The 19,227-nt window shown below is 36.7% G+C and overlaps 1 protein-coding gene across 1 annotated transcript; it reads left to right on the top strand.

Moving 5' to 3' along the window:
• Nucleotides 1–13,013: 13,013 nt before the first annotated feature.
• LOC101253153 (putative clathrin assembly protein At1g03050) lies at nucleotides 13,014–15,410 on the top strand. The gene is made up of 3 exons (XM_010314784.4): nucleotides 13,014–13,306; nucleotides 13,394–14,047; nucleotides 14,136–15,410. Exons 2-3 carry the CDS (start codon nucleotides 13,405–13,407, stop codon nucleotides 15,266–15,268), a joined length of 1,776 nt encoding a protein of 591 aa, XP_010313086.2. The 5' UTR covers nucleotides 13,014–13,306; nucleotides 13,394–13,404; the 3' UTR covers nucleotides 15,269–15,410.
• The last annotated feature ends 3,817 nt before the right edge of the window (nucleotides 15,411–19,227 follow it).

Raw genomic sequence — 19,227 nt, 5'->3', positions numbered from 1 at the left:
AACTAGGTCATTCTTTGTGAAATGGAAGAAGTATCTAATTTACCAAAAATAAAAATATGTTATTTAAAATAAATAAGTAAATAATTTTTTAAATTTTTATTTCAAAAAGGTGCATGACTAAACCAATCATCTTTTACAGTGAGAGTTTATATAACTTATAGAAACTTTCAATCAAACAAAGGAGAGAAGGTTGAGACATACAAATCATCCTTCACTATTTGTTTGACTGAAAGTCTAAGACAAGAATTTAGTGGATGCCAAGAGATTTTAAATAACATTTTCCAACTCATTTCCAGTCGTACTAATCATCTTGTAAATGCGAAAATAGCTAAAATAATAGTGTGAGTATATGTGAAGATACCTTAACTCATTACGGAGGTCCTTATAAAGTTATTTGAGAAAAAAATTTTGGATGCTCCTGGTGCTACATCAATGGGGTAATATACGCGAAAAATTGAGAAATTTGGGTGATTCTTAAAAATGGCTTAATATGAGGAAATGAGCGTTAAAAAAAATTGTGCGAGTACACATGAAGGTTTCCCAACTCATTTCTCAGGTCCTCGTAAAGTTTTTTGAGAAAAATATTTGGGTGCTCAGGGCACTAGATCCATGGGCCAATACTCACAAAAAAGTTAGGGAAATTAGCCGATTCTTAAAAGGGGCATGTAAATGCGGAAATGGGTATTAAAAATGGCGTGACTATGTGTGATGGTTTCCCTACTAATTAAGGAAGTCCTCATGAAGTTTTTTTGAATGCTCCTGGCGCCAGTCCATGGGCTAATACACACTAAAATTGAGGGAATTTTCTTTTGAAAGGGATTGTAATGCGCAAATAGAAGTTAAAAAAATGTTGTGACTATACATGAAGTTTCCCCAATTCATTAAAAAGTTCATCATAAGGTTTTCTGATAAAAAGTTTTTGGACTAATACACACGAAAATCAGAAATTTTGTGATTCTTAAATAAGGGTTTTTAATGCGGAAATGGGCATTAAAAATGGTGTTAGTAAACATGAAACTTCCTTAATCATTACCAAGGTATTATGAAGTTTTTTTAGAGAACATTTTTGGATGCTCTAGGCGTAAGATTCATGCGCTAATACATACGAAAATTTAAAATTTTGGATGGTTATTAAAAAAGAGCTCGTGAATGCAGAACCGACCGTTATAAAAATGGTGTGATTTTAGTGAAGGTTCCCCAACTCAATACGGAGGTCCTCGTAAAGTTTTTTGAGAAAGATATTTTGGCTGCTCCGGCGTTAGATCTATGGATAATAATACTCATGAAAAATTAGGGAATTTGGGTGATTGGCTTATAAATGCGAAATGAGCTTTACAAATGTTTTCACTATTCGTGAGGTTCCCCAACTCATTACGGAGGTCCTTGTAAAGTTTTTTGAGAAATTGTTTTGGTTGATTCGGGCGTCTGATCTAAACAAGAAAAATGAGGAAATTTAGGCAATTCTTGAACAAAATAGCTTGTAAATACGCAAATGAACGTTTATAAACATGTAGTGAGTTAACACGAAGGTTATCTAACTCATTATAGAGGTCCTCATAATTTTTTTAGAAAACAAATTTGGGTGCTTCGAGTGTCATATCCAATATCTAACACAAATGAAAAATCGGAAATTTAGGCGATTCTTAAAAAGGGCTTGTAAATGTGAGATGTGCATTAAAGATGGTGTGAGCATACGTGAAGATTCCCAACTCATTATGGCGGTCCTCGTAATATATTTTGATAAAACAATTTTGGGAGCCCTCGGCGCTAGATTCATGGGTTAACACACTAAAAATAGGAAAATTCGAGTTATTCTTAAAAACTGGCTTGTAAATGTAGAAATAAGTATGAAAATGGTGTAAGTATTCGTGAATGTTTTCTAACTCATTACGGAGGTCAAGGTAAAGTGTTTTGATAAAGAAATTATTAATTTAACGGGCGATTTATTCATGAGCTTATCATACAAAAAATTGGAGAATTTGGGCGGTTCTTGAAAAAAGAACTTAATATGCGGAAATGAGAGTTAAAAATATGATGTAAGTATGCGTGAAGGTTTTTCAACTCAATACTGAGGTCCTCATCGTGTTTTGAGAAAAATAATTAAGGTGTTCTGACCGCCAGATCCATGGGTTAATACTTACAAAAAATCAGGAAATTTGAGCAATTTGAAAAAAGACTTGTTAATGCGAAAGTGGACGTTAAAAATGGTGTAACTATACATGGAGGTTCCCCAAATCATTATGGAGGTCCTCATAAAGATTTTGAAAATATATATTTTATACTACGTTTGCCTATAATTAATAGGTTACAAACCCAAAATGAAGAAATTTGGGCTATTCTTAAAATAAAGGTTTGTAAATGTGCAAATGATCATTAACAATGGTGTGAGTATACATGAAGGTTCATGAACTCATTACAGAAGTCTTCAAAAAGTTTATTGAGAAATTTTTTGACTGCTTTGGGCGTCATATCATTGATCTAGCACATAGGAAAAATAGAGAATTTAGGCGATTCTAAAATAAGGTCTTGTAAATGCGAAAACAAGCGTTAAAAAAGGTGTGAGTAAACGTGAAGGTTCACTAACTCATGAAGAATGTCCTTATAAAGTTTTTAAAGAATTATTTTTTGGATGCTCCGAGCGCCAAATCCATGAGCTAATACACGAAAAATTAAGAAATTTAGCTTTTCTTAAAAAATGGCTTGTAAATGTGGAAATTGGCGTTAAAAAATACGTAAATATACGTGAAGGTTCCTTAACTCATTATGGAGGTCCTCATAAAGTTTTTTGAAAAGCATTTGTGTGCACCGACGTCAAATGTATGGCTAAATACACACGAAAAATGGAAGAACTTAGGTAGTTCTTAAAAAAAGGGCTTTTAAACGTGAAAATGAGCGTCGAAAAACTAGTGTGATATACACAAAGATTTCCCAACTCATTACGGATGTTTTCATAAATTTTTTTGAGAACTTTATTTTTGTGTGCTTCGGGGCCAAGTCCATAGACTAGTACATATGAAATCAGTGGTAACAAACGGTTCTTTAAAAAATCTTTTAAATGGAAAATTAGGCGTTAAATAATGGTGTGAATATATGTGAGGGTTTTTCAAGTCATTACAAAGGTCTTCATAAAGTTTTTGAGAAAAATATTTGGGTGTTCCAGACATCAGATACATGAGCATATACACAAGAAAAAAGGAAGTTTCTGGGCGATTCATAAAAAAAATTATGAGTAGACGTTAAGGTTCCTCAACTCATTAATTAGGTCCTACTAAAGTTTTTTTGAGGGCTCTGGGCGATTCATTCATGGACTAATGCACACGAAATAGTGTGGAAATTGTAAATGTGGAAAATTAGGGAGATTCTTAAAAAGTGCTTGTAGATGTGGAAACTGACGGTAAAAAGAAATAGTGCGAGTATACGTGAAGGTTTCCTAACTCATAACAAACGTCTTCATAAAGTTTTTTCAAGAAAAATGTTTGTGGCTCTGGGTGCCAGATCAATGGACTAATACATACGAAAAATGGAAGAATTTGGGCGATGATTCAAAAAGGAATAGTAAATGCAGAAATGAGAGTTAAAATATGGGACTTCCCTTCATTACGGAGGTCTTCTTAAAGTCTTTTGATAAAAAAAATTTGGGTTCTTCGAGTGACAAAATTTTTGGGCTATTATAGACAAAAATAAGGAATTACGGTAATTCTAAAAACGGCTTATAAATGCAAAAATGTGCATTAAAAATATTGTTAGTATAAGTGAAGATTTTCCAACTCATTACGGAGGTTCTCATAAAGTTTTTGTAAAATTTGTTTTAGGTGTAGTGGGTGCTAGATCAATGGGCGAATACATATGAAAAATGGATGAATTCGGGTGATTTTTAAAAATGGTTTGTAGATGCAAAAATAGGCATTAAAAATGGTGTGACTATACGTGAAGGTTGTTAGAAATTTGTTTTCCAGTATTTGTTTGATTTAGTCAAATAAAAGTAGTTTAAATGGAGTCAATATGTATCCTGATTTTTAGCTTGAAGTTACAGCTTTTAGTGATCTGTTAACATGATATTTGTTAGCCTATTTTTTAGCTATTTCAGTTTGTGTACAGCTCTATAAGAGAGCCTTCATGTTGATCAATAAATAGTGAGAAAATTTCAGTTCCCTTTGTTGCTTTCTTTCACTGATATACACAGTTATTTCTTTCATCAGTGGTACCAGAGCTAGAATTACATAAATAGCAGCAGCTAGCGTTCAATGACTTCCTCAGACAACTTCGTACAACCAGCTATTCCGCGCTTCGATGGTCACTATGATCATTGGAGCATGCTCATGGAAAACTTCTTGAGGTCCAAGGAGCATTGGAATGTTGTTGAATCTGGAGTAGCAGAACCAGCAATAGGAGCTACGGAAGCTCAGAAAATAGAATTTGAAGTCTTAAAATTGAAAGATCTTAAGGCTAAAAATTATCTGTTTCAAGCTATCGATCGTTCCATTTTGGAGACGATTATTTGCAAAGAAACCTCCAAGAAAATTTGGGACTCCATGAAGAAGAAGTATCAAGGCAATGTGAAGGCAAAAAGGGTACAACTCCAAGGACTCCAAACTGAATTTGAGACTTTGCGTATGAAGTCAGGAGAGGCAGTTGCAGATTTCTTTTCAAGAACTATGGCAATTGCAAGCAAGATGAGAATCCATGTAGAGCAAATGCAGGATGTCACCATTGTTGAGAAAATCCTTCGATCAATGACACCGAAATTTAATTTTGTTGTCTGCTATATCGAAGAATCGAAGGATATTGATGAACTCTCCATTGATGAATTGCAAAGTTCTTTGTTAGTTCATGAGCAGAAAATGATCCAGCAGGACAAAGAAGAGCACGCACTGAAAGCAACCACAGATAATCCTTCTAAAACAAGTGGAGCTCGAGGCAGAGGCCGAGGTCGGAGTAGAGGGAGAGGAAGCTACAGTCGAGGTAATCAACAGTACCATCAGCAGAATGATGATCAGTTTCAACACAGAGGAAGGAGACATGGAGGACATGACTCAACAACTTAGAAACCAAAGTCAGTAGACAAAACAAATGTTGAGTGCTATCGCTGCCATAGGTATGGTCATTACCAATCAGAATGTCGAACAAATTTAAATAGACAGAGTACGGAAGTATCTAAATTTGCAGAGAAGGAAGAAGAAGTTTCTCTCTTGATGGTGTGTTATGCAAGTGAAGAAACTCGACAAAATCTGTGGTATTTGGACACCAGGTGTAGCAACCACATGTGCGTAGACAAGAAGGCATTTTCTGAATTGGATGAAAGCTTCCGAAATACCGTCAAGTTCGGTGATAACTCTGTTGTATCTGTCATGGGAAAAGGCAATGTCACTTTACATGACAAAGATAACTCTTTTCACACAATTTCTAATGTGTTTTATGTTCCAGATTTAAAGACCAATTTACTTAGTATTGGTCCACTACAAGAAAAGGGTTATGAGATATCCATTAAAAATGGATTATGTCGAATTGAAGATTCAAGGCTGGGTTTGATTGCTCAAGTTAGCATGACAAGAAATCGTATGTTTCCACTTCAGTTGCAGAGTTCGAGATCTTCTTGCTTCTCGGCTAACGTAACAGATACATCGTGGTTATGGCATTTTTCGTTATGGCCAATTGAGCTTTGGTGGCTTAAGCACTTTGCAACGAAAGAATATGGTCAGTGGCCTCCCTCAAATTGCAGCTCCTTCTCAAGTATGTGAGGAATGTGCAGTTGGCAAGCAGCAACGTAATCAATTTCCTAAGGGAAAATCATGGAGAGCCAAAAATGTGTTGGAGCTGGTGCATTCTGATCTTTGCGGTCCAATTAATCCATCTTCAAATGGAGGTAAAAGATACATAATTACCTTCATTGATGATTTTAGTCGAAAGACATGGGTCTATTTTTTGCAGGCCAAATCTGATGCTTTTGAAGCTTTCAATATAATTATGGTGGAGAAAGAAGCAGGAAGCCAAATCAAAGTACTTCGCACAGATCGAGGCGGGGAATACAATTCACAAGAATTTGTAATTTTTTGTGAAAGCAATGGCATTAAAAGGCAACTGACAGCAGCCTATACGCCCCAACAAAATGGTGTCTGTGAGCGCAAAAATCGTACTATAATAAATATGGTGCACAGTCTCTTGACAAGAAGAAGTGTTCCAAAAGCTTTCTGGCCTGAAGCTGTTAATTGGAGCATTCATATTTTGAATAGAAGTCCTACATTATCTGTTCAAAATATGACACCGGATGAAGCTTGGAACGGTCGAAAGCCTAATGTTGATCATTTCAAAATTTTCGGGTGCATTTGTTATGCCCGTATTCCAGATCAAACAAGAACGAAGCTTGATGACAAAGGTGAGAAATGCATTTTCCTTGGTGTTAGTGATTGTTATAAAGCTTACAAACTATATAATCCTATCACCAAGAAAATTGTCATTAATCGAGACGTAATATTCGACGAAGAAAACTTCTGGACATGGAGTGAATCTGGTTCTCAACGACAAATTCCAGCAGACTTTGATGGGCAAGATGAAGCTGAAAATCAACATAATACTGTGGTAGTGCAACAACCAATCACTGCTCAAGATGAACAAGTAGTGACGCAAGTCTCAACAGCAGTTGCAAGAGAACCAAGAAGCAGAAAAGACCAATATGGATAGATGATTATGAAGTAACGGGAATTGGTCAATCTGAGGACCCAGCTGTTCATTTTGCTCTTTTTGGAGATTGTGATCATGTAACCTTTGAAGAAGCAGTAAAGCAATCAAAATGGAGAAAAGTTATGGATGAAGAGCTTGCAGCTATTGAAAGAAATAACACATGGAAGATGACTGAGCTTCCGAAAGGTCAAAAAACAATCGATGTGAAGTGGATTTTTAAGACCAAGTTGAAAGAAAATGGTGAGGTGGACAAGTATAAAGCTCACATGGTGGCAAAAGGTTACGAGCAAGAATTTGGTGTAGATTATGAAGAAGTGTTCGCTCTAGTAGCAAGACATGATACAATCAGATTATTGATTGCATTGGCAGCACAAAATTCGTGGCCCATTTTCCAGTTGGATGTCAAGTCGGCTTTCTTGCACGGAGACTTGAAAGAACAGGTATTTTTCGAACAACCTCCTGGTTATGTTAAAGTTGGAGATGAATTCAAAGTGTATCATCTAAAAAAGGCTTTATACGGATTTAAACAAGCCCCACGATCTTGGTATAGTCGCATTGAAGCCTATTTTTTGAAGGAAGGTTTTTCTAAATGCCCATATGAGCATACTCTGTTTGTTAAAGTTGAAGGAGGAAAGATGCTTGTTGTGTCCTTATATGTAGACGACTTGATATATACTGTAAATGATGCTGCTATGTTTGAAAAATTGAAGCAATCCATGATGCTTGAATTTGATATGTCTGATCTTGGAATGATGCACTATTTTCTTGGCATTGAAGTGGTGCAATCTGTTGGTGGTATTTTTATTACTCAAAGAAGGTATGCTCGAGAAATCCTTGAAAGGTTTGGAATGAAGAACTGTAATCTTGCTGAAACTCCAACTGAAGCTGGTCTTCAACTTGTGAAATATCTAGAAGAAGGGAGGAAAGTGGACAGCAGAGTGTTCAAACAAATCGTGGGAAGTCTGATGTATTTGACTACTACTAGACCTGACATAATGTATTCTGTCAGCCTTGTTAGTAGGTATATGGAATGCCCCAGGAGATTCATCTTGCAACTGCCAAACGAATTCTCCTTTACGTGCAAGGAACAATTGATTGCGGAGTGTTTTACAAGAGAGGAAACAAATCAGATTTTTTGGGTTTTACTGATAGTGATTATGCCCGAGACAAAGATGACAGAAAAAGTACTTCGGGATATGTGTTCATGTTGGGTTCTGGAGCTGTTGCTTGGTCTTTTAAAAATCAATCTATTGTCACTTTATCAACCACTGAGGCAAAATTTGTAGCTGCTACAACTTGTGCCTGTCAAGCTATATGGTTCATAAGGATACTTGAGGAGCTACAATTCAAGCAAAGAGGACCAATTGCAATTTATTGTGACAACACATTAACTATCAAACTCTCCAAAAAATCCCGTGTTTCATGGCAGGAGCAAACACATAGATGTTAGGTTTCATTTCTTAAGGGATCTCACAAAAGATGAAGTCATTGAAGTTCTCTACTGTAAGAGTGAGAATCAAATTGCTGATATAATGACAAAGACTTTGAAATTATGCACATTCCAGAAACTAAGGAAGTTGCTTGGTGTTTGTAACTATTTCAATTAAACTGAAAGCATTCAGTTTAAGGGAGTGATTGTTAGAAATTTGTTTTCCAGTATTTGTTTGATTTAGTCAAATAAAAGTAGTTTAAATGGAGTCAACATGTATCCTGATTTTTAGCTTGAAGTTATAGCTTTTAGTGATCTGTTAACATGATATTTGTTAGCCTATTTTTTAGCTATTTCAGTTTGTGTACAGCTCTATAAGAGAGCCTTCATGTTGATCAATAAATAGTGAGAATATTTCAGTTCCCTTTTGTTGCTTTCTTTCACTGATATACACAATTATTTCTTTCATCAAAGGTTTCCCCAACTCATAACGGAGGTCCTTATAAAGTTTTCTTGAAAAACAGTTGTGGGTGTTTCGGGTGCTAGATTCATGGGATAATATACACGAAAAGTGGAGAATTTGGATGATTTGTAAAAAAATACTTGTAAATTCGAAAATGAGCGTTAAAAATAGTTTGAGTATGCATGAAGGTTCCCCAACTCATTATGGAGGCCCTCAAAAAGTTTTTTGAGAAAACAATTTTGAGTTCTCCAGGCGCTAGATCCATCAGTTAATACACACAAAAATTAGGAAATTTGGGTGATCCTTGAAAAAGTTACACACAAAAATTATGAAAATTTAGGAGTTTCTTGATAAAAGAGCTTGTAATGCATAAATGGGTATTAAAAAATAATGTGAGTATACATGAATGTTTCCTAACTAATTACAAAGCATGTCATAAATTTTTGGAGAAATTCTTTTGGATACTCCAAGCACCAGATCCACGGACCAAAAAAATCTAGGATTTGAGAAATTTTTAAAATTGGCTTGTGAATATAGAAATGAGCTTTGAAAATATTGTTAGCATACATGATGGTTCCCCCACTAATTACGGATAACTTCATCAAGTTTTATTTGAGAAAAAAATTTGATTGCTCTAGGCATCAAATATATGAGCTAAACACATGAAAAATTGGGGAACTCGGGAAATTCTTAAAAAAGGACTTGTAAATGCGAAAATATCATTGAAATTTTTTTGTGAGTATAATTTAAGGTTCCACAAATAATTACGGAGCTCCTCATAAAGTTTTTTATGAAATTTTTTATTGAATTTTTTTAGCGCCCGATCAATGGGCTAATACACACGAAAATTAGTGAATTTGGGCGATTCCTCGAAAAGGGCTTATTAATTTGGAAATGAGCGTTGAAAAAAGGGTGTGAGTGTACATGAACGTTTCCTTATTCATTACGGAGATCCTCAAAAAGATTTTTGACAAAAAAATTGGGTGCCCCAAGCGTAGATCCATGGGCTTTTACACACGAAAATAGAGAACTTTTGTAATTCGTAAAAAATGGCTTGAAAACTTTTGGATACCACGGGCACCGGATCCATGGGCTAATACATGCGAAAAATTAGAAAAATTTGGAGGATTCTTAAAAAGGGGCTTGAATAAGTTTGGGTGCTACAGACACCATATCCATTGTTTATACACATGAAAAATCAAGGAATTTTGGCAATTTTTAAAAAATGGTCTGTAAATGTGGAAATAAGGATTAAAAATTGTGTCATTATACGTGAAGATTCCCCAACTAATTATAGAGGTCCTCATAAAAATTTTTGAGAAATATTTTGGATGCTTCAGGCGATAGATCCATAACTAAACACACGAAACATAGGAGAATTTGGGTGATTCTTTAAAAAGGATTTGTAAATGTGAAAATGACGAGAGTGAGTATTTGAAGGTTACTCAAATCATTATGTAGGTCCTCATAAAGTTTCTTTAGAAAGCAACAATGGGTTCTCCGGGCGCCAGATCGATCGGCTAACACACATGAAAAATGTGGGAGTTTTTGAAATTCTTAAAAAGAATCTTGAAAATTTTTGGGTGCTACGGGTGCCAGATCCATGGAATAATACGCACTAAAAGTCGAGAAATTTGGGTGGTTTTTAAAAAATGGTTTATAAATGCAGAATTTGGCGTTTAAAAAATTATGTGAGTATATGTGAAGGTTCCCCAACTAATTACGCAGATTCTCATAAATTCTTTTGAGAAAAAAGTTATGGGTGTTTGTGCCGTAAAATCCATGGGCTAAACACATGAAAAATCGAAAAAAATTGGGAGATTCTTAAAAAAAAGCTTGTAAATGCTGAAATGACTTTAAAAATGGTGTGACTATATGTGAAGGCTCTCAACTCATTACGGAGATCCTCGTAAAAAAATTTGAGAAAGTTTTTTTGGGTTCTTCGGGCTAGATCCATTAGCTAATACTTATAAAAGCAGTAAATTGGGGCGATTCTTAAAAAAGTGTTTGCTAATGGAGAAATGGGTATTAAAAAATGGTGTGAGTATACGTAAATATTCCCTAACTCATTACAGAGGTCCTCAAAAAGTTTTTGACAAAAAATGTTTGGATGCTCCAGGCGTCAAATCCATGGCTAATACACACAAAAATGAGAGATTTTGGGCGATTATTAAAAAAAGGGTTTCTAAATACGGATATAGGCGTTAAAAGTTTTGTGAGCATACGTGATGTTTCCCCAAATCAATCCTCATAAATTTTTTTGAGAAAAAAATTCCGGTGCAGGCGCATGATACATCGGTTAATACACGCGATAAATGGGGGATATTAGAGTATGAACACTTTTAACCTCACTTAGCTTAATGTCAAAGTTCTCTCGAACTCGAACTTTCACTCTACTTCAACAGTTTAACTCAACTTTTTCCTAAAACTATCAATTTTCTCTCAAATAATTAATAGATACAGGCAATTTCTAAAGTGTGCACTCATTAGAAAGAATGAATAATGAAAGCTGTATTATGTTCTGCAAGTATGAATCACATTCTACTCGTTTTACTAATCTAAACTCAGATTTTAGTCATAGTTCCCACAACCCTAGTTGTGGTGTTTAGCTATTCATGACTTCAATTAAATAAACAACGATACGTAATAGATACATTAAGAAGAATCATTAACGAAAATCGGCAAATTCAACGAACACTTGATATCTATCAAATTTCCAAGATCGATTCAATGTTAATCGATGAAAAACCAAAGTGAGAATCTTTAGAGAGTAGTCTATTATTTCATATATGACGAGATAATTCAAAATTAAAACCTAATTAATTCAAATATTCCGTACTCGAAGTAGGACTGAAATGTCGGGGCTTATGACGGGCAACATGACGACCCGTCAAGGGCTTCATGAACTGTGAAGCCCTCTGTGGTCATTACTTGGAATTCAAAACACACCTCTTCAAGCCCTACATACTGGGAACTCACCACGGGCGACACCACGGACCGTTACAATGACCACAATCCGTCTGGGATCTTTACTTGGCCAAACCACATTTCAGCTTCTCGAGGTTTTCCCACTGGTTCCTCTCTACGAGCACCATCACGGATCGTCATGAAGATCACGGTACGTCCGTGCCTCCGTGGTCCTTACTTAGCACTGCAAAAGTTTATCTTTTCAAGGCCTTCTTGTTGGAACTCCATCGCAATCACCATTACAAACCGTTATAAGGACCACGAGCTATGAGGCCTTTCGTGATCTTTACTTGGTCTAAATTAGCATAGTTTTGAGCATCAAATGGGTCAAGATCTCACGGCACATCACCACCATACATATATATGCATCCCTTCTTCATCTCTTTTGTCAAAGTGAACCTAAACATAAATTAAATATTCTAAAAAGAGAAAAGAAATGCAAAAAAAAATTGGGAAGAAGATGAAGTGGGATGCCTTTTCTTTGGCAACAAGTGAGTGGTGTTTTGGTGGGGGAAGGGTTCTCGCAAAAGAAGAAAAAGAGGAGGGGTAAAAAATTTCTTTTAATTTATTTTTTTTAAATTGTTATTCTAGCTCAATTTCACATGTCTTCTTTTGATTAGTCATTATGTCACGTCTATACCATATTGTCATTTTTTCTAATTGTCTAAAACGTGTTCGATAGGCCGTAAAATTTTTAATTAGTCTAGGTGTTCAATCAGAACAAGTCTAAGATGAGGTGTTCAAGTGAAATATGTGGACAACTATAAGTGGTTATCGATGACTTAAGCCATTTTTAAAAACAAAGAGAGAATGTAATAAAACGGAGGGGTGTGCTAATAAGTGATAGTTTAGATATGAGTTTCACGCTCTCAATAGTTTAGGTATGAAACTCATAAAAAGAGATAAATTAGGTGTATTATTAACCCTTTATCTCTAAAAAAAAAAAAAAACTCACCTTTTGTGTACTCTTAAATGACAATTCTAAAGATTAAAAGATGAAAACTTTACAAAATTACAGTTTGCTTTATAGAGTTACATTATTGCATACTATGAAAGGATTATAAACTTTATATGACAAATTTCAAGTCTTTCTACGTTGGTCCAAAACCTTGTCACCTAAATCACCTTCCATAACTTCGCGATGTCATCAACCATGCCAAGGTCAGAATCAAGATAAATACCTAAATTAAGGTAAGGAAATGTTGCCTTAATAAATATCTAAAAAAAATTATTATTTTCTTTATTTAATATAAGACACTTAATAAATTTTAGTTTGTTTTGTAAGAAACATTTAACTACATTGGTGTGACTAAATTTTGAGATTAACTTCTATTTAGAAATAATTGAGATAAATAAATATTTCTAAAAAATGAACCGGCCATGTAATTTTCTTGTACACTATGAGTGGATAGAAGTTAATGTCTTAAATTTTGTCAAATAGAATAAAAGGAAAATGGCATGTTTTATTCCAACGAAAATTGAATGATTATAAAAAGTTTGTGTAAACATTCCATTAGCTATCCGTATTATGGTGCTAAAATGGAGGATACTTGTATGGTTGTTCAAATCAGTGAAGAGGAAGATGACATAAGGGAGAAAAATTGCAAGTTTAATCGATAAGATCAAGATCGAGAAGAAGAAAGAGTTGTACATACGTCACACACCCTCTCTACCTTCTTCTCGATTCTTGTTTCTTATCGATTTGAAAAAGATAAATCATTTTTGTTATTTCTAACAATAATATCAGTTTTGTGGAAGATCATCTAAAGGTGTGTGTTTTAGCAATGCAAAATGATGTATATACTCATCATACCTTAAAATTCATGTTGTTTTTTTTGTTTTTTTTCATCATTCAGGTTATAACTTGATGGCACCAAGCAAACTTAGAAAAGCAATTGGGGCTGTGAAGGACCAAACAACCATAAGTCTAGCAAAGGTAGGAGGAAGCAATTGTTTGTCCGATTTAGAAGTTGCGATTGTTAAGGCCACTAGACACCAAGAGTATCCGCCTGAGGAGAGGCATATTCGCGAGATACTAAGCTTGACTGCTTATTCTCAAGCCAATATTGGTGCTTGTGTTGATAACATTTCGAGACGTCTTGGAAAGACAAAGAATTGGGTTGTGGCCCTTAAGTCAATAATGTTGATCCATAGATTGCTATCCGATGGCGATCCATCCTATGAGCAGGAGATTTTTTTTGCCACGAGACGAGGAACAAGGCTTCTTAACATGTCTGAGTTTCGAGATACCAGATCTAATTCATGGGACTACTCTGCACTTGTTCGTACCTATTCTTTGTACCTTGATGAACAACTTGAGTATAGGATGCAGAGTCGGCGTGGAAAGCGCAGTGCCTATGCCTATGATGAAGATTTAGACAATGTTGATCCTGAAACTGTCGCGGTGAAACAACCCACTCCATTGAGCGAAATGAAAAATGAGCACATTTTCTCAAGGATGCAATATCTCGTCCAACTTCTTGACCGATTTTTAGCTTGTAGACCTGCAGGTTTGCATTCTACTTTAATAATTTTTAAACTATTTAGTGAAATATGTTAAATAGATTGTAATTTTTGTTTGTCATTCTGTAAGAGCAGGTTTGGCAAGGAACAACAGAACTGTATTTGTGGCACTATATCCACTTGTGAATGAAAGTTTCCAGATATATTATCAAATAAAAGAAATAATAAGTGCCTTGATTGATAAGTTCCATGAACTATCCATTCCCGAGTCTGTCAAGGTTCACGAGACCTTCTGTCGTATAAACAAACAATATGTTGATCTTGAACAGTTCTATAATTGGTGTAAAACAGTTGGAATTGGACGATCTTCTGAATATCCAGATATTGAGAACATTCCAAAAAAGAAACTTGACCTTATCGATGAATTTATAAGGGAGAAGTCCATATTGGAACAGAATGGGAATGCAAAGCGTTATGAACCTAAAAGTGAGATAGTTGAAGAAACTCAAGAGCCAGAGCCAGAACCAGAACCAGAACCAGAACAGGCGATGAATGAAATCAAGGCATTACCACCACCAGAGGGCATTCCTGAAGAAATAAAGGAAGAGAAACACGAAGAAGAAAGTGAAGAGGTGGCAAAAACCCAAGACGTAGTTGACTTTTTGAACTTGGGTGAAGATGCATTAACTATGGAACAACATGGAGATCAATTGGCTCTAGCACTCTTTGATGGTGGTGGTCCACCAACTGATGGTCCTTCAACAACTACTTCACCGTGGGAAGCGTTCAACAATTCAGGGGATTGGGAAACAGCACTTGTTCAGCACACGAGCCATTTGTCAAACCAGAAGGCTTCCCTTCCTGGAGGTTTCAACACAATAATGCTAGATGGAATGTATCAACAAGGAGCAGTAGCTCAAGTTGTAGCCAGCTCAGGTGTTGTAGCTACTGGAAGTGCTAGCAGTGTCGCGCTTGGATCAGCTGGTCGGCCAGCAATGCTAGCCTTGCCTGCACCTCCATCAGCAGACGGCGGAGCTCAAAGTACAACCTGTACAACCACTGATCCGTTTGCAGCATCACTAGCAATAGCTCCACCATCATATGTTCAAATGTCAGAAATGGAAAAGAAGCAGAGACTATTAGTAGATGAGCAAGTAATGTGGCAACAATATCAAAAGGATGGAATGCAAGGACAAGTAGGATTAGCAAGGACGACACAATCAAACCCTTATGCATACAACACAGGAGGTTACACACAAACCTTCTAGCTAGAGGTTCCCTAAATTAATTAGAACGTCTTCGTTCCAAGAATTAGGGAATTTAGCTACAATTTTTGTTTAAATATATCACTACGTGTTAGAGAAGATTCATATCAGAGTACAGCATGTAATAAATTCCAATTTTGGTTTTCCTCTTTTTCCTTTCTACATTTAGCACTGAAGAGATTATTTAAGCATCATATATAAATGACAAGTAAAAGCTTATCACTAACGGCAATTTTAGTGGTTAGTAAATTTGAAAGGTACAAGTGACCAACTTTAAGCACTCCTAATACGAATCTGTTTAAATAAGAACTACTGATAATCCAACAACTTTAGGTTACTTTTTTACTTCACTACTGGACAAATCTAAATCTGGAGATAAGAGAATGTGGAACTCAAGGAAGAAGGAAGAAGAACAGAGAGAATCTATTTGGGAATTTTCATCTGTATTGAATTTATCAGTACAAGCTACTTATGAGTCTATATATACATGTAAATTGTACTAACTCAATTGACAACTGGCTACTTCACTAACTAACTTTACATAGCACTATGTCACGGACTTAGAGTTTTCTCTAAGGTTTCGTGCGGCACTTGACAACTTACTCACTATTCTTTCAAGATCTCTTAAGCTCAACAAAATCTTTAAGACTAAGAGAATGTAAAGTAAGACTTTGAGAGATTTGGAAGAAGACTTTGTATTGCTTGTGGATTTCTTTATGATTTGTTGGATGATTTACAAAGTGAGAGTCCCTCTATTTATACTACTTCCTAGGGGTTAAAGTTAAATAAAAATAAATGCACAAGTCCCTAAAGTATTTATACTTTGGTCTCTCTCTAGAATTCTCTATACCTTCTAGGATTTTCCAAAGCTTTCCAAGAAAATATCTAAGGTATTCTAAAGTCTTCCGAGGAAAGACCTAGGGATTTCTAAAGCCTTCTTAGAGATTCTCTAGGGAGTTCTATAGTCTTCCACTGGCCTCTCCATGACTCTAGATTCTTCCCACTCAATTTTATGAATTTAAATTACAGAGTGGGGGTCATGACACTCTCCTCACCTATTGATGCGACGAATGTGTCATGATGTTGTTGCGTAGTCAACCAAGTCTTGTCTTCTCGTATGCGCGACCAATAGTCCATTGAGTTGATCAACGGCCTTGCACAACTTCTTCAGTTGCTTTCCTATCTTTTGAGGTCAATCTTATGATGTACCTCCTTCCTAGGAGGCAAGCGCCTCAGCAGTTTCTTTGGCAACACAACATTGTTCTCTTTTAGAACCTTCATCATGCATGGTGGAAAGTACCTCTTTGCACCGTTATCTTCTTTCGAACTTGCAATGGTGGTTCTTAACATTGACTCCTTCTTCTTAGGGCTTCTTATGAGCTTCATGGTTGTTAGACGTACTTTTTCCTCCGTCTTCAGTAACTTAACCAAGGGCACCACGCAGGATCCTCCTTGCTCCATGACTAAGAGTCATTGGATGTAAGGGTCGATCACCGCGTGGCACCGCTGGAAGAACTCTTGCCCAAGAATAATGTCAAAGAGATCTAAAGGAGCGACAATGAATTTTGTCTTACCTTGCCACTATCCTAGCGTGATGCTTACTCCATGCGCAAATCCAGACATCAGAGTCGATTGTGCATTGACCGTCCTGAGTTGGGCGTTACTTGGACCATAACACAGCCCCAACCTCATCGCTGCCGTCTTGGTCATGATATTGGCCTCTGCACCCGTGTCGACTATAGCACGAGCAGGTTTTCTATTAATCGTGATGTCGACATATTACGCGCCATACTGCGTGCCATATTCTTTCGGCTTCCATGGCTGTTTTGTAATGTCTCCGCATAGTCCTATCAAGCCCAATTGCGTCATCTCTATGCCTTGTCCTCACTCTTGTACATCCTTATCTTTCTACTCTCGCAGGATAACACCAATGCTCTTCAGTTTCCCGCACCTTGTATAGCTATGCGTACCAGTACATAAATAGAACCCCCTCTTTTTGGTAGTCTCTACCTTTCTCTCCAGGTCGTCATGATGTCCAAACTTCTTGCTATCGGACATAAAGGTATCAACTTCTTGGGATGTGGTCGTTGCTCCTCGACTTTGTCACGATCTCCCCCACAATGGCCATGACTACCTCTCACTTCCTCTCCTCTGGATCTATCGGGATTTTTTTGCCTGAAGTCTATCAAAGCATCAACCTGTGTGATGGCTTCATCGATTGTCCTGACATGTCGGCGTTCTGACTTTGTCTTGGCCCAATTTTGCAACCCATCCATGAAGTGGAAAAACATATTTTCATCTGTGAGGTTAGGAATCAAAAGCGTGAGGGTGGTGAACTTCTTCACGTACGCCCAAATGCTACATGTCTGCTTCAACTCCCTAAGCTTTCGCTTAACCTCATAGATGACGTTGTTAGGGAAGAAAGCCTCCTTGAACTTCATTTAGAAGTGCTCCAAAGTTGTGATGGTGCAAATTCCCTTCCCTATTTCCGATTCTTTACGCCTCAACCACAGTATGACCATCTCCGAAAGACATATCATAGCGATATTGATCTTATTTTAATCGCTCTTTACTCGGTTACACTTGAAGTAATTCTCCAAGTGCCACAGGAAATTCTCTAGATTTTGCGCGTCAAGGATGCCTTTGAACATAGGCAGCTTGGGAGCCTTGACCTTGTCCTTTTCCTCCCTATCTCAGTCAAGCGACGATGATCCTCCAACTTCCACGCCCTCCTTGAGTGCTTTCATCTTGTCCTTCATGGTCTCAATCGTGCTCAATGCCTCCATGAGCTGGCACACCAAAGAAGTGATAGCCTCCTTCATCTCGAACTCGGCACACTACATCCCTTCAACACCTTGCGGATGTTATTGGTCTTCTCAAGGGTGAACTCCTTGAGAGTCTTAAACTTGTCATCGTCTACCTTCAAAAGTCGTCCTAATATCTCCCCGGCCTGCCTCACCGTTTCAACCCTTGTGATCTACCCCTCTCCAGGCATGATGTGAATAGGCTCCTCTTGCTTCGGTGGTCGAATGTGGATGAGATTTTAGTGTCTCATTTAGTGTAGTTTCGAGCAGCATTTCCTCATCGTCTTTTTGGTGCTTCTTTCCCTTGCGTTTCTTGCGTCCACCCTCCAGCGTGACGTTGGTGGTGCTTGCGGCGTTTATGTCTCCTTCATTAGTCATTCCTTTAGTGCAAACCTTTGCTCTGATACCATGTTGTCACGAACTTAGAGTTTTCACTAAGATTCCATGCCGTACTTGACAACTTACTCACTATTCTATCAAGACTTAGACTATTGGGAAGAAGTCTTTGTATTGCTTGTGGATTTCTTTACAACTTGTTGGATGATTTACAAAATGAAAGCCCATCTATTCATACTACTTTCTAGGGGCTAAAGTGTAAATAAAAATTACTACACAAGTCCCTAAAGTATTTACACTTTGGTCACCTTCTAAGATTTAGCAAAGCTTTCCAAGAAAATATCTAACGTACTCTAGTGTCTTCCAAGGAAAGACCTAGGGATTTCTAAAGCCTTCTAAGAAATTCTCTAGGGAGTTCTAGAGTCTTCCATCGGCCTCTCCAAAAGTATTCTAGATTCCTCCCACATATTTTTATGCCGAATTTAAATTACAAAGTGGTGGGTCATGACAATTAACTAACTAACTCATTCATTAACATTTAAGCTAATATGTCTTACTTCATGTCTATGTAACTCCTGAAGTTTCAATACTCCCCCTCAAACTAGGTCCCATGAAGATATTGAGGACACCGATTTTGGACAATAAGTATTCATGTTATGTCCTTCTTATTGCCTTAGTTAATAAGTCTGCCAGTTGATAATGTGATGGAACATAAACAGTCTTGATCAAACCTTGCTGATTTTTCTCCCTTATGAAGTGATAATCTTGTTAACTTCAAAGAATCAAGTAATTGAGTAATTGAACAATGAACAACAGATTAAT

The sequence above is a fragment of the Solanum lycopersicum genome, chromosome 11 (genome assembly GCF_036512215.1).
Source record: "Solanum lycopersicum chromosome 11, SLM_r2.1".
Taxonomy (NCBI): domain Eukaryota; kingdom Viridiplantae; phylum Streptophyta; class Magnoliopsida; order Solanales; family Solanaceae; genus Solanum; species Solanum lycopersicum.
Note: the sequence above shows the minus strand (reverse complement) of the source record. Positions and strands in the feature narration are given on the sequence as shown.